Consider the following 16,776-nt stretch of genomic DNA (forward strand, 5'->3'; position numbering starts at 1 on the left):
GTTTATCAGACAAGCAAAAGCTAAAGGAGTTCATCACCATTAAACCAGCCTTATAAGAAATGTTAAAAGGTACTTCTTTAAACTGAAAAGAAAGGTCACTAAGTAGTAACAAGAACTCATATGAAAGAATAAGTCTCACTGGAAAGGCAAATATATAGTAAAGGTAGTGGATTAATTACTTACAAAACTAGTATGAAGGCCAAAAAAATCAAAGGTAGTAAAAATAACTATGAATACAGTAACTTGTTAAGGATATACAAGAGAAAAAGATGTAGAATGTGACTTCAGAATTATAAAATGGGGGAATAATAATGTTGAGCTTTTCAGTGGGATCAAACTTAAGTTGTTATCAACTTAAAATAGACTTTTATCGGTATAAATTGTTATATGTAAGCCCCATGGTAACCACAAAACAAAAACTTATAGTAAATATACAAAAGATAAAGAGAGAGGGATATAAACATACCACTAAAGAAAGTCATCAAGCCACAGAGGAAGAGAGCAAGAGACAAAGAAAGAAAAGAGCTAGAGGAGCTACATAAACAGCCAGAAAACAATGAACAAAATGGCAATAAGTACATATATATTAATAATTACTTTAAATATAAATGGACCGAATTCTCTAATCAACAGACATAGAGTGGTTGAATGAATAAAAAACCAAGACCATCAATATGTTGCCTATAAGAGACTCACTTTAGATGTAAGGACACAAACAGACTGAAAGTGAAGGGATGGAAAATGATATTCCATGCAAATGGAAACCAAAAGAAAGCTGGGATAGCTATACTTATATTAGATAAAATAGACTTTAAAATAAAGACTATAATGATATACAAAAAAGTGTGTTACATAATGATAAGGGAGTCAATTCAACAAGAATATATAACATTTGTAAATATCTTTGTGCCCAACATAGGAGAACCTAAATATGTAAAGCAGATATTAACAGACCTAAAGGGAGAAATAGACAGCAGTACATGAACAGTAGGGGACTTTAATACCCCACTAACATCAATAGATAGATTATCCAGGCAGAAAATCAATAAGGAAACATTGATTTTAAACAGCACGTTAGACTAGATGGACTTAACAGATATTTATAGAACATTCTATCTCAGAGAAACAGAATATACATTCTTCTCAAGTACACATAGAACATTTTCTAAGATAGATCAAATGTTAGGCCACAAACAAGTCTTAGTAAATTTAAGAGGATTGAAATCATATGAAGCATCATTTCCAACCACAGTGGTATGAATCTAGAAATAAATTACACAAAGAAGACTGGAAAATTCACAAATATTTCGAGATAAAGCAACATGCTATTGAACAACCAGTGGGTCAAAGAAGAAATTAAAAGAGAAATTTAAAAACTACCTTGAGACAAATGAAAATGGAAATGTAACATACCAAAATTTATGGGATGCAGCAAAAGCACTTCTGGGAGGGAAGTTCATAGTGATAAATGCCTACCTCAAGAAAAGCCTCTAATAAACAATCTAAATTTACACCTCAAGGAACTAGAAAAAGAACAAGTGAAGCTCCAAGTCAGTAGAAGGAAAGAAATAAAGATTAGAGCAGAAATAAATGAAATATAGACTGTATACTTCAGCTTTAACATCACTATCTAGAGTTCAATATTTGTTTATAAATTTTTTGAGGTAAAATTTACATACAAATTGTGTGTTGTTTGTTGTATAGTCCAGACCCCTATGAAGATAAGAAATATTTTCATAACCTTGAAATTTCCCCATGTCCCTGACTAGTCAGTCCTGCCTTCACTCCCAACCCCAAGTATTACCTGTGACTTTTAGCTCTGATTATAGTCGAGTGTTAGGAGTATTTTGAACTGGGGAGCTGCCTGATATGCTTCTTATAATGTTACAGATGTAGGAGCTTGGTGTAGTTTTTCCAAAAGAAATTTCATAAATTTTGCATTTTCATAAAAATATAGTCATTCATTCAGTAAACATTTAGCTGCCAGATGCCTTGCTAAGTACCAAGGGAGACATTCTGGAATCAAATGAGTGCGGTATCAGCTCTGATAGAAATAAGCACAGGATGAGGAGGCACAAAGAAGGGAGTGATTTAGTTCTCCCTGACTTGAGGGCATAGGCAACAATGGCCTCATAGAGGAGGTGACACTTGAGCTGCGTTGAAGAAGATGAGTTGGTGTTTGCCAGGCAATAGTGGAGTGGGAAAAGGGCATTTCAGTGTGAGCGAAGGCAGTGAGGAGGGAAAGAAGTTGGTGTGGTGGGAATGGTTTTGCTAGGCTGGAGCAAAGGCTGCAGAAGATAAACCTAGAGTGGTAAGTGGGGAGGACTTTGCATACCATGCAAATGACTTTGGTTTATTTCTGTAGTTTGGGGAGTAATTTGAAAGGTTTATTCATTTATGAAGGTGGTTATATGCAATAGATAGAAATCGTCAGGCAATGCCGTTAGATGCTTAAGATTGTTTTATGGTCAAATCAAACTCATATTTCTTCTTTGTTTTATTAAACTGTAATTTTATATTTATATTCGACTCTTCTCCCTTTTATCTCTCTAAAATGACAGGTAGTGTGCCAGTATTTGAAAAATCCCAATGTATCTGATACATGGCTGCTGCAGAATATTTTCCAAGCTCTGAATGTATATTACAATTATTCGGGCCAGGCAAGATGCCTGAATATATCAGAGACAGCAACCAGCAGTCTGGGAGCCCTGGGTTGGAGCTATCAGGTAAGTGTGTATATTTCCCCAAGTGGAACTTACTTTTCACTGATATGGTTGTGCTATAACAGAGAATTTGCAAGATTTTATCACCTGGATCCAAATCTGAGTTCTATTACCGTATACTTTGAGACTATGGATAAGTTTCTTCACTCATACATTCATTAAATACCAATTTTTTTATTTTACTGAAGTAAAGTTGATTTACAATGTTGTGTTAATTTCTGCTGTACAGCAAATTGACTCAGTTATACATATATATATTCTTTTTCATATTCTTTCCCATTATGGTTTGTCACAGGACATTGAATATAGTTCCCTGTGCTATAGGGTAGGACCTTGTTGTTTATCTGTCTTATATATACTATATATACTAGTTCAGTTTGGTATTTAATCATCACAAAATATATTCTGAGTACTTACCACAAGTCAGGCACTTTTCTAGGCTCCAGAGACACAAAGGTAAATGAGATACGATCTAATCATCAAATATAGCTTGGTGGAAATGATAGGTAACTAAACTAATGTTACAACAGATCTTGGTAAGTCCTATAAAGGTAGCATTTTATGGACACAGAAAAGAAGAGGGAGTCTAACTTGATTCTGTCTGAGCCTCCATTCATTCCTTCATCTGTACAATGAGACTAGTAATAATAATAGTAATACTTTCCTCCAGAGTTGTTTTGAGGATTAAATATGATAATAGATGTGAAATGAAGCAGTTTGCAAAGAAGAAATGTATAGCCCCAACTTCTGTGACTTCTCAGCTGAGCCTTTCCAGGAATAATGAGAGGTGGTATGGCGTAAAGAACAGGGGCTCTGAAGCCAGACTCCTTGAGTTCAAACCCTGGCTTTACTGCTTACAAGCTGTATGACCTTGGTCAATTTCTTTAACATTTTATGCCTCATCTTCTCACTGGAATCTCTCCTGGTTTGCTTTTTCAGACCTGCACAGAAATGGTCATGCCCTTCTGTTCTAATGGTATTGATGACATGTTCGAACCTCACTCGTGGAACTTTAAGGAATTTTCTGATGACTGTTTTAAACAGTGGGGTGTGAAACCAAGGCCCTCTTGGATCCCTACTATGTATGGAGGCAAAAACATCAGTTCGCACACGAACATCATTTTCAGGTGAATTTTTGCTGATCCAAAGAAAACTTTGGTTGACGGAGACATTTTTAGAATAGCTGAGAAAAGAGAACCAGGAAAATGCTGCACAGTTACAACAATATAGAATACAGCAGTGGTATCCATCATGTTTTTCTACTGCTTGAAAGACAGAGGATGCTGAGAGGTGATATGAATTTTTGCTCTATTACCAGTATGCTTAAAGGCTTAAAAACAACAGCAACAAAGTTAAAATATTAAAAAAATACTCTCCAACACAAAGTGAAGCATCATCTGTTGTTCTCAATTTGTGTTACTATTGTTATCAATGATAATAAAAAAGTTTAATATATATTTAACAAACACTTTTGAAGTGCCCACTCTGTTCTGTCCCAGGCACTGTATGAGGCACTTTAAATAAATTACTTAATTCAATTCTCACAACACCCTTGGAAGCAGTTTTTATAGTCCCTTTTTTACTGAGGAGAAAAGTGAAGGTCACTGTGAGCAGTCACTTGCCAAAACTCATCCAGCTTTGTTTTAGTTACCAAGTGATAAAGTCAGTTTGCAACCTTGGTGTGTCTGACTACAAAACCCATGTTTGTTCTTCTGTTACACTGCTGCACTAGTAGTGTCATATTTGGTATTGGTTCACTTTGGAGTTAATTGAGTAGACTCTATGTGTCTGATTGCAACTTCAAAATTTCCATGTTTTGGCTTGAATATTAGGTTGTTAGTTATTAAAATAGCAACCATTTGATTAAAAATTTCCCCAAATCTATATGGAGATAGTAGAGAGATACCTGTACATATCCCTTAAACTGGACCTATTGTTTAAATTGTAAATGTCATTCTTTTACAAACTCTTTTAAACAGAGTTACATTTGACCTTCTAGACATGGCCAATAGCTTTTAGGAGTGAGGAATGCTGTTTTGACTGAAGGATCACTCTCTGGGTTTAGGCCAGTGGCACTGCCCATTTTGCAAAAGAGCCTCTGTCTTATTGGGTTCATGCTATTTTCTCACTCAGTAGGGTACCTGCCCCCACTATATGGAAAACTTAAAGATTCTTTTTAATTTCCTGAAATTGTTTTCCTTGTCCTCAATAGGAGTCTGCAAAACTATACTTTTCATCTCAACCTTATGAAGTGACAGTTGAGCAAATAAGTATATTTAAGGTATTTAAGGAAACTGCCAAGTTAGGATGTTTGAAATCAGGAAAACATGAAAGGACTGAGAGGACTGAAAAAGGCTTACGTATAAGCCTTGGGTGTCCAAGGTCATCTTGTTGCCTCAGAGGAGGAAGTACTTTGTCATGTTCTTGTTTTTCTTTAGGACCTTACCTCCAAGTAGTATTTGTATGGATTTCTCTAGCATGCCGATGCTGTAAGCTCAAAGCTGAAGTTCAAGTTGAATTGTAAAGTGGAGTCTTTAAATCCTTGTATAAAGGTTTTAATATCTGAGTTTTCGTCAAATACATTATCCTTTTATATTGGATTCAACCATTACAGATGAGTATTTTAGTGATCCATTTGTCCTTTTATACTGTTTTCCTCGGGGTATCAAAATAACAATCGTCATCATCATCATTATCATCATCATCATCATCGGTGGAAAGGATAGATTTTGTGAAAAAAGGTTGAGGAGTAGAACTGAAGCCAGTAGGTGGAAATTATGGCTCAGTGTTAAAAACTTCTAGCTCAGTGTAAGAAAGGACTTCCTAACAGAGTTGTGCAAAGGCAGAATGAGCTGTCTTAAATTACTTAAGCTCTTTGACCCTCAGTTTTCTCTTCTGTAAAATCACCCACAGAGTTGTTGTGATGCTTAAAAAATTTAACCTAGTGAAGTACTTGGCCCAGACCTAGCAAATATATATGCTCAAAAAATGTACGTTGAATGAATAAATGGAAGTATACTCTCAGCCTGTACTTTACCTTCTAGCCAACAGGGGACTTATCTGTCCCTGAATGTCCTTTCCTTCCCCTTTTTTCTTTTTCCTAAGGCTCGGGCATCCTCCAAGAAACCTTCCCTGACACCTCCAGGGAGGTTAGGTTTCCCCCACACACTTAGCTCCACTAAGGCCTGTGACTATCCCTTAGCGCCCTGTGTGGGAATTATCTGTTTGTGTTTTTCTCTGCCCCATGAGACTGTAAACTTCTCAAAGACAGAGACTTTGTCTTAATCATCTCTGTGCCTTTAGCACCTGCTACAGTGACTGGCACAGAGTGAATGCCTAATATGTTTGATAAGGATGAGGAATGATATAAAGCTCAGAAAGGCTTCAGAGGCATGTGAAAGTTTAAAGGCAGAACTATATGAAAATGCTGGTTTATCTTTGTGCAGTGGCAAGACTACTTTTAAAAAGAAATCTTTTCCCATATGCTGCTAGGTGTGAAGAATTCAATGTAAAACTTAAGTTATTTAAAAATTCAAAATTCTACTGCTTTTCTGAAGAAAGCATATTCTGAAAGTAAAAGAGCAGCTTTAGGTGTGTCTGTTCTGTCTACTTAGTGACCATCAGCTAGAAAACATTACTGGTTGATGAGTAAGAAAATGTCCAAGGAACCATGTGGAAAGTGTATTTTATGTTCATGCTTCTCTCAAGTCACCTCACACAAATCCAACTGTGACTGCTTTTCTAGTTAGAAAATTCAGTCTGTTTTTAATGGTTGGATTAGAGATTTGCCAGTTAAGAGCTTGGGCTTTGAAGTCAGGGAGACCTGGGTGCCATTCTGCTTCTACCCTGAATTAGCTTCGTGACCTCAGGCAAATTGCCAATTTTTATGAGTTAGAAATAATGACTACCTGCCAGAGTTACTTTGAGGAGTAGAGAGATTATCATAGAAGTGAGCACTGTGAGGGCAGAGGTTTTGTCTGTTCATGGTTAAGTCACCTGTACCCAGTCAGTACCTGACACATAGTAGGCACTCAGTAAATGTGTTGAATGAATGAGGATTTAATAGTAGCTATTAATAGTTCCATTTCAGCAATTTTCTTATTCCACAGTGGTTTTGTTAGAAGGATTTATTTTTTCCCCAACTCCAGTTGGTAAGAAATTATCTTACAAATGGTCATTTTCAGTTATTTAAATATAAATTCAAAAAGGAGTCTCTGAGAAGCTGGTTACTTTAACATCATTTCTCAGGCAAATTAATTGTTGCCAGCAATTAAGTGAGGCTCACTGTTGGGAATTTTATCCAGGCATCTAGATTCTCTCATGAAAGCCAGTATTTTTTTTTCCTGTAAATTTCCCAGTGACTGGTTTAGCTTTCACATGTCTAGAACCAAGAAATTCAAGTCCATGTGCATCTTAGGTCTCTCAGCAACTCCAAACACTGTTGCTAAGCCACTAGGCTGATTCAGATGACCTTTTAAATCAAATGCAGTTTGCTTATTATGTGGCTGTTGGGATAGCTTTTTTGTTTTGCAAATAATGGAGAGTTTCCTATCTGGGTTGGTCCTGTCAAATTGCAATAATGATAAAGGCCATTTGTTCACTTAAGAGAATCCAACTCCTTGTGTAGTTTACTTTAAAAATTTATCTCATAGTTGAAAACTAAGGCTCCTATTTTGCATGTGAGTTTTTCCTCTTGCTTTTAACAAAACCCGCCAAAAAAAGTACATTTTTGGAGTGATTTTTTTTTCCCCAAGAATGATGTTGTTAAGTTGCAATTGAATTAATTTTTTTAAGAAGAAAAATGTGGTTAAAAGTGTGGTGAGGGTAGAACAGGGGTCTTAAACTTGTATTTCAGATACACATGTATTTAACATACCTAAATGCTTATTTCTTTTTTAATTTGTACATTTACCTAGAAAATTGATTGCATTAGTTTTCTGACCAGATTTCTGTGAGAAATGCTATTGCATCCCTTTTCATTATTCATTTACCTCTCAGAAGTATTAACACTTCTTATGCTTACAGAATATGATAATAACTATAATAATGCTGCACATTCATGTGTTTTATAGTTTATACCTTATTTCCACATATATTATTCAACTTGGGCCTCACAATATCTCTGTGAGTGAGGGGCATTATCTTTAAAAAAATTATTTTTGGTAATACACATGAGAATTGAGGTTCAGAGGGGTCAGGTGACTTACCCAAAGTCATGTGACTTACTAGGGTATAAAACTTAGGTCTGCTGACTTAGTTCATTGTTTCTTGCCAGTATTACACATAGCTGAAGGTCAGTCTCTCTATATTTATATGAATCACTTAGGTGAACTCTGCTTTCCCATGTGAAAAGTACTGAAGTGACTTACATGTTCCTAAACTTGCATGTGTGTATTTATAGATCTCTTTTGTGTAGGGCATCTGATGTAAGGCCACAAATAACTACATACATTCTTTTTTCATTCATTCGATAAATATTTGTATGGCTCCTACTGTGTGCCAGGTGCTGAAGATACAGTAATAAAACAGACAAAAAGCCCTGCCCTTGGGGATTCTAGTTTGAGAGATGGATAATGAACAAGATAGCACTTATAAGCATGTTAGAAGGAGATAAGCGCTAAGGGAAAAAAAATAAATAAGGGGAAGAGGGTTATGAAATCTTGGTGGGGGTGGGGAGAAGTTTGAAGTTTTAGATGAGGTGACTAAGGAAGACCTCACCAAGGGGTGACTTTTCTTTTTGTGTTTTTGTTTTTTTGGGGTTTTTTTGCGGTATGCGGGCCTCTCACTGCGGTGGCCTCTACCGTTGCAGAGCACAGGCTCCGGACGCGCAGGCCCAGTGGCCATGGCTCATGGGCCCAGCAGCTCCGTGGCATGTGGGATCCTCCCGGACCAGGGCATGAACCCATGTCCCCTGCATCGGCAGGCGGACTCCCAACCACTGTGCCACCAGGGAAGCCCAGGGGTGACTTTTGAATAGTGATGTGGAGGAAAGAGCTAGCTAGCCACGAGTTCGGTGGGCTAAGAATACTCCAAGCAGAGAGGTAAGCAGAGGCAAAGGCCTTGAGAGGTAAATGTCCCAGCATGTTCTCCTCCAGGTACAGTGAGAAAGTCAGTGTGGCTGGAGTGGAGTTAAGGAGGGAGAGAGTAGCAGGAGATGAAATCAGAGAGGCAGCAAGGGCCCAGATCATTTAGAGACTTGTAGGTCCTGCATGTTTGGTTTTTACTCTGAAGGAAATGGGAAAACTTGGAGTGTTTTAAGCAGAGGAGTGACAGAATCTGATTCAGATTTTAACAGCATCAAATTGGCTGCTGTATTGATAATAGATTGCAGGGAGACAAGAGTAGAAGCAGGAAGATCAGTTAAAAGGCTCTTCAGCTGGGTTTCCCTGGTGGCGCAGTGGTTGAGAGTCCGCCTGCCGATGCAGGGGACACGGGTTTGTGCCCCGGTCTGGGAAGATCTCACATGCCGCGGAGCGACTAGGCCCATGAGCCATGGCCGCTGAGCCTGCTCATCCGGAGCCTGTGCTCCGCAAAGGGAGAGGCCACAACAGTGAGAGGCCCACGTACTGCAAAAAAAAAAAAAAAAAAAAAAGGCTCTTCAGGCTAGAGATAAGGGTGACTTAGACCAGAGCAGTGGCAGTGGGGTGGTGAGAAGAGTTCAGATTCTGGGTATATTTGAATTTATAGCTGACAGGATTTGTCGACAGATTAGATATGAAAGACAGATTAAAAAGTAACAAGTTTTTGGCCCAGCAACTGGAAAGATAAGGTTGCCATTGACAGAGGTTGGGAAGATAGTCGCAGGGCTGGTTCGGAGTTGGAGAGTATAAAGAGCTCTGTTTTGGACCTGAAAGCTTGAGATGTCTCGTTAGACTGCCATGTAAAAATGTCAAGTATATAATTGAATATTGGTCCTGAAGTTTAGGGGAAAGGTCCTGGCTAAAGATACTATTTGATAGCCATTTGTGTATAGATCGTACTTATAGATGATAGGGTTTTTCTTAAATGATTATGCAAATTATGGAAATAATTTCATATGTCTGATAATATGACCTTGAAGATTTGTTATTTCAGGCTTTGTAACAATATCAGCAAAATAGAATGTGCATTAAACAAATGTCAGAACACACATTAAAATGTTCTGTAAGTGATTTCAAGTGATTTATAGATAGACATACCAAGAGGTGCTGTACAGGGAAAAGTGACCTAATACCTACCATGGGCCAGGTACTTAAATCCAGCTGTTTCAGCCCCTGTTATATCCTGAGGAATCTAAGCTTCCATGAGATTAGGAAGATGAGAGGCAGGCCTGGGACTGGAACCCAGGTGTGTCTGATCCCGAAGTTTGTGCTCTTCTTACTCTGTACCACACAAGCCAAGATGGTATGTGCTGTTGATTTCCAACAGCAATCATGTGTCCATGAAATGCAATGTGTAGTATAAAATGAGCGTTGGAATAGGCTTACAAGATCTGAGTTTGTATCTCAGAGGCTTGATTTGAGTAAGCCTTCTAACTTCACTAGACATTAGTTTTCTCATCTCTAAGAGTTGTAATTAAACCTATCTCAATGGTTGATATAATGTGAGGTCAAATATGAAAGGCTTTGTAAACTTTAAACCAGTCAGAAATTGACAAACTGATCTTAAAATTCATCTAAAAATGCAAGGGACCCAGAATAGCTAAATCAATCTTGAAAAGGAAGAACAAATTTGAAGAACTCATACTTCCGGATTTCAAACTTTGTATAAAGCTACCGTAATCAATACAGTGTGATACTGGCATAAACATAGACATATAGATCAGTGGAAGAGAATTGACAGTCTAGAAGTCAGCCCTTATCTGTGTGGTTAATTGATTTTTGACAAGAATGCTAAGACAATTCATTGAGGAAAGAATAGTTTTTTTTTAAGAAATGATGCTGGGAAAACTGGATATTCACAGGCAAAAGAATAAAGCTGGATCCCTATTTCATACTATACAAAAAAATTAACTTAAAATGGATCAAATGATTTAATTGATAATTGAATTTAAAATTGAGCAAGGATCTGAGTAGACATTTTTTTCAAAAAAGATATACAAAAGGCCAATCAGCACATGAAAAAAATTCTCAATACCATCAGTCATTTGGGAAATGCAAATCAAGACCACAATGAGATTCCATTTCACACCCACATAGGATGACTATAATCAAAAAGACACTTAATAAATGTTGGTGAGGATACAGAGAATTTAGAACCCTCAGATGTAGTTTGTGGGAGTATAAAATAGAGCAGTCACTTTGGGAAACAGTTTGGCAGTTCATCAAAAGGTTAAGTCATTATATATCCCAGAAATTCCATTCCTAGTTATATACCCAAAAGAAATGAAAATATTCATCCATGTAAAAACTTGTACACAAATGTTCATTGGAGTAATATTCATAATAGCCAAAAAGTGGAAACAACACAAATGTGCATCTGATGAATGGATAAATAAATGTGGCATATCCATATACAATAGAATATTTTTGGCAATAAAAAGGGAAAATGTACTGATACGTGCTACAACATGGATGAAACGAAAATATGTCAAAGCGAAAGAAGCCAATCACAGAAAATACCCATTATATAATTCCATTTATCTGAGATGTCCAAAATAGGCAAATCTGTAGAGATAGAAAGTAGATTAGTGGTTGCCTGGGGCTGAGAGTGAGGGGAAGTAGTAGAAGGGAATGGGGATTTGACTGCCAGTGAGTATAGGTTTCTCTTGGGGGTGATGAAAACGTTCTAAAATTGATCGTGATGATGGTTACACATCTCTGAATACACTAAAAACCATTGAATTTGTACGATATAAGTGTCCCTTTTGTGGGAGATGAATTATAGCTCAACAAAGCTGTTAACAAATATTATTAGGGATGCTGTCTGTGTTTGTATTGGCTTTTTTTTCAGCTAAACTAAATATCCTGTTTCAATAACTGATCCTGTTTATATCATTCTGAAATGTGTTGTGTGAACCAGCCAGGACTAATAACCTAATAGCATTTCCTTAATTTTAAAGCTAATGTAAAATGAGTATCTTGAGTAATGCCCAAAAGTTCTGATTCTAGATTCAGAGCAATTTTTTCAGTCCTACCGCCCTATTTCCCAAAGTACTATACTAAGAGGGACATTTTTTTTAAAAAATGGTTTGTTTTTTTAAAGAGCCAAGAGATAATTAACATTTTTAAATATGGAACATTTTCTTTATCACTTTGGTATTTGGGTCTTAGGAAAGAAGGAGACTGGCTTTAATTGAAGGACTCCTATGTGCCTGACACTTATTAAACATATCCACATGTAGAATCTGATTTAACCCTTGAAGCAACCTTATGAGGTAGGCTTTGTTAACTCTACTTTACAGATAAGGAGACTGAGTCAGGTAACTTGTGTAAGGTCATACAGCTTTTGAGTGATGAAGCCAGGATTGGAATTCAGTCTTCTAAATTCCAAGTCCCAGTACAATCTAGGTTGATTCATGGGGCATCACCTTCAGTCTTCTCTGGTCCTATTTCTGTACCTGCTTGCAGAAATATTGTCAAACTCCAGGATAAAGCACCTTTCTATATGACAGATTAAATCCTCAGATCAAATCCCCCAGGTTATAAGCTTATAATTTTAGGTGTTATGCATATAGTAGGTTTCTCCTATCTTATATTTGTATAGATATAAAAAACTAATAATCTGTTTGTTTTTTTTTCTTTCCCTCACTTAGCAATGGTGAAATAGACCCATGGTCAGGAGGTGGAGTAACTAAGGATATTACAGACACCTTACTTGCGATCGTCATCCCAGAGGGAGCGCATCATCTAGATCTTCGAGCCAACAATGCCTTTGATCCCGTCACTGTGCTATTAGCCCGCTCCTTGGAAGTGAGACACATGAAGCAGTGGATCAAAGATTTCTATGCAAGTCTGAGAAAGATGCACTGAGTAACGTTTGATCATTTTCAGTTTCTTCTTTTAAGTTCATTCCACCCACACTTCCATTCACTTTGGTTTTCTGTACATAATTACTTTCCCTTGTTTATTAGATTTGGTGTGGTGAAGGTTGAGATAGAAGAGAACGTGATGGTGGTGATAGCAGCCATCCAATGACCTGAGTCCTTGCCATCTTTGTGCCACCTCCAGGAAGAATCTCTTCATGACAGCTTTCCCACACCATCAGTGGCCTTGATAACTAGAGCAGAGTATTGACTGCCTTTCACAAGAGGGGGGAGTCACTTCCTTGGTTTCTCTGAAAGCAGGGATTTATTGGTTTCGAAGTTGAAGTCTCTTTGGCCCATTTGTCACTAGCCCCTCCTCTACTTTCCCAAAAGGAAAAGCAGAAGATGGATAAAAATGATGTAATTGCAGCTGGTAGGAAGGATATCCAGTGCCAAACCAGGAAATGGGAACCATTTCTTTTGTGCTTGATTTAATGACTTTGAACTGTGCTGTAAATAAAGAATAGGGCTGGACCTTATACCTGTGTGTTGCTTCTGAAGCTCACTCCAGCTGTTGGGAATGCTGTGTGCACTGGGCTTGGCTGTTTTTGTAAAGTCCTTTAATTTTCTCTCTTCTATTTGGCAGCTTTTCTTAGTTCTGGGATATTTGCCACCATGGTACTGCCAGTAAGAAATCTGGCCTTTTTCTGCTCCATTTCTCTTTGTTTCTGAGGTCAGTTTTGTGGTAGTTTGGTCAGGTTTTGCCAGTTTAGGAAAATGACTCTGTTTTCCTTTTCTTTTTACATCTGAGCAGGTTATATTCTGTGGTTACTGATGATACTTCAGTAAGAAGCCTTTAAAAACTGATGAATCAGCTATTCAGAAGGTAAAATATAATTATGTTCAGCATTTTGGTTTTTTAATTTTATTTTCTGGTGATTGTTATGCTGTCATTAAAGCCAGAAGTGTCAGGACACTAAGAGGCAGGTGCACAAGAACTTTTCTGTATGGCTTCCAAAAGACAAGCTGACTAATTCATGCAGGCAGCATATTTGACATTAATAAATGGCTGAGCCGTTCCTATTTCCAAGGGGTTGGCTTCTTTCAAGCAGTTCTTACACTGAGACCTTTCTTCAGAAGAGCTTTTCTAGGATAACAAATAGGGTTGGATCAAAACCTTTCAGGGACAGAGAGACTAACAGTTTCTACTCTGTTGAAAGATTTCTTTTCCCTTGTTTCCTTTTATTTTCTCTCAGTTTTTTTTTTCACTCTGCCTTGGGAACATTTTCTGCTTTTTAAAAACTGTATCTTGAGCTTGAGTATTTCTAAAGCACTTATTTTTTTTTATAAGATGCAGATATAATGTTCATTCTTGGGTGGGAGACTGAAATATTCCCCTTACTTTCCCTGGCATCTGGGAGATACAGAAAAATCTTTGTCTGGTTTCGGAAGCCTTCACTTCTCATTGTGATAAGTTGTCCATCAAAGCATTTGGTCACTATTTTCATTTCAGCATCAGAGAAAAGTCTGCTGGGGTGGGAATTTAAGGGTCAAGACAATACTAGTTTTTATTCTTTGTCAACTAAGAAGTTATATAATGCAGGGTTTATGGGCTTAATGGAGAATATTCTTACTATTTAGGCTATATTGATTTTAGGATATTTTCATTGAAACCTTTTTTACTTAAAATCTTTAAAATACTTTGCCACTTCACTTAATATTGATTGTTTGGATGAGTTGCATTTTTGTGAAGAGAAAAGTTGTCAAAAAATGACTTTTTTATGTACATGTTTTTTCTATGTACATTTCATGACAGATAGCAACCTTAACTAAAGTTGGCCTAATTATAATATGCTAAAATTTAATTTTAAATTGAAAAATAATTGAAGCATCAAATAAGCCTTATTTAAAGCATCCCTCTAATTATTAGATGATGCTTTTGAAGACCAGGAAAGAGAGACACAGAGAGTTGAAGTGTTTTTTATTCTGTGTCTTTGTTACTCTAACTACCTAGAGTCAATGGGCAGAACTAAAGAAATTTAGAGATCTTTCTTAAGGGATCTGTAGAGTCAAGAGATTATCCAGAGGAGCCAATGTCTAGTCTAGTGTATTAGAGAGTTCTGAAGGCAACTCTGATGTCATCCAGTCCAACCACATCATTCATAGGTGATGGCATTGTGGCCCACAGAGAAGGGACTTGTCTAAGGCCTCACAGCTCATTTTTAGCAGAACCCAGCTTTGCATCCAGGTTTGTTTGTTGTTGTTGTTTTGTTGCTTTCACTTTATTGGTGTAGCTTAAATCTTTGTTTGAATTCAAGCAACAAAACCTCATTAAACCAACTTAAGCAAAAGAGGGAATTTATTGAAGCTATGTAGTAATAGCTACGGGACTTGGGTAACGAGGAATTGTGAAAGAATGGAATTAGGGTCTAGAAAGTCATTAAAAGTCAAGACTGCTACTTTCTCTCGCTTACAGCAGAGGTCACCAGTTGTCAACCAGTGCATACGATTTGCTTCTCTTATTTGTAGTTTGGTTAGCAGTCTAAAGTATGCATGTGCATCAGAATTACCTGAGGGGCTTGTTAAAACATTGATTGTTGAGCCCCATCCCAGAGTTTGTAATAATATGTCTTGGGGTGGATCCTGAGAAGTTGCATTTTTAACAAGTTTACAGATGACGCTGGGGAATCACACCTTGAGCACCACTAGTTAAGAGAATTCTGCATTTGAATTTCCTCAGACAAGGCATGTGCCTTCAGTTCTCCTCACTCCTGTTGTCCTACCTGATCCCATTTGAGTAGAGGAGCCCTGCCGAACGCTTCCTTTCCCATGGCTGCTTCATCTCTGCAGATCAGTTTCCTCTTCTCTGCTCACAAAAGGCCTGTGACGACTTCCCAGAATGGTGTCCTCAGGCCCCTGAGGCTGCACCATCTCGCAAGCCCACAACTCTCAGATGGTTAGGGAGGGATAAAATCATAAGCGCATGGCTTCAGAGACACACTATTTAGGATGAGGGTGGAGGAAGAGTATCTCAAGCAATTCAGTGTATATCTATCAAACAGTGTTTCTTGGAACATAGATGTCCAACAAAATGCCAATGACTTATGTAATAGAAAGATCCATAGTTAAGCAAGGTTGGAAAATGATGGGTTAAAGTTAAGTAGTTTTTTTTTTTAATCTGTAAATATGCAGTGTGACTTTCTGAAATGGTGATCAAGAATACAACTTTTGGGTTTCCCTGGTCGCGCAGTGGTTGGGAGTCCGCCTGCCGATGCAGGGGATACGGGTTCGTGTCCCGGTCCGGGAGGATCCCACGTGCCGCGGAGTGGCTGGGCCCGTGAGCCATGGCCGCTGAGCCTGCGCGTCCGGAGCCTGTGCTCTGCAACGGGAGGGGCCACGACAGTGAGAGGCCTGCGTACCGCAAAAAAAAAAAAAAAAGAATACAACTTTTGCTTACAGAAATGCTCTTACTTACAGAGCATTTACAAGGCATAAGATGTTGTTCTGGAACCTGGAAGATACAATGGTGAAAAAGCAAACACAGTGTCTCTACTAATGAGGTTTACATTCCAGTGGGAGGAAGGCACGAAATGTCAAATTATACAGACAGAGGGTGCAATTATAAGTGTTATGAAGAGTGGTGTTATTAGGAAATTTAGCAGGGAATAGTCTGAGCTGGTCTGTGGGAGCAAGAGAATGCTGTTCTGAGAGGTGATGTTTTAGGTTATCTAAACGGTAAATGAGGGCTATGCTAGAAGAGGAGTGGAGAAAACGGCATGTGCAAAAGCCCTGAGTGTAGTGTACTCAAGGAACTGAAAGAAGGCCTCTGTGTGGGACAGAAGATGACCACATGACCACAGAGAAAGTGACATAAGATGAATCTGGAGACCTGGGCAGGGAGGAAGCTCATTCAAGTAGACCATGATAAGGAGTCTTTATAAGGAATGAGAAACCATCGACTGTCCTTATTCAGGGGAGTGACATGGACAGATTTTCATTAAAAAGATCACTCTGGCTATAAATTGGAGAGTGTATTGGAGCGGGTAAGCATGTAATATAGGAGGCCACAGTTGCAGTTGTCCAAGTAAGAGAAAGAGAGCTTTGACTAGG

General features: G+C 38.0%; 1 protein-coding gene across 1 annotated transcript in view; it reads left to right on the forward strand.

Annotated features, from left to right (window-relative positions):
- PRCP (prolylcarboxypeptidase) overlaps nucleotides 1–13,202 on the forward strand; it is a 70,588-nt gene extending 57,386 nt beyond the window's left edge. Inside the window, exons 7-10 of the mRNA XM_065882551.1 lie at nucleotides 2,562–2,726; nucleotides 3,663–3,850; nucleotides 12,457–12,673; nucleotides 12,775–13,202. Coding sequence (XP_065738623.1) covers nucleotides 2,562–2,726; nucleotides 3,663–3,850; nucleotides 12,457–12,673 — 570 coding nt within the window. The 3' untranslated portion in view covers nucleotides 12,775–13,202. The remainder of the gene's footprint in view (nucleotides 1–2,561; nucleotides 2,727–3,662; nucleotides 3,851–12,456; nucleotides 12,674–12,774) is intronic.
- Nucleotides 13,203–16,776: the final 3,574 nt, after the last annotated feature.

This window comes from Phocoena phocoena, chromosome 8 (assembly GCF_963924675.1).
Source record: "Phocoena phocoena chromosome 8, mPhoPho1.1, whole genome shotgun sequence".
Classification (NCBI taxonomy): Eukaryota; Metazoa; Chordata; class Mammalia; order Artiodactyla; family Phocoenidae; genus Phocoena; species Phocoena phocoena.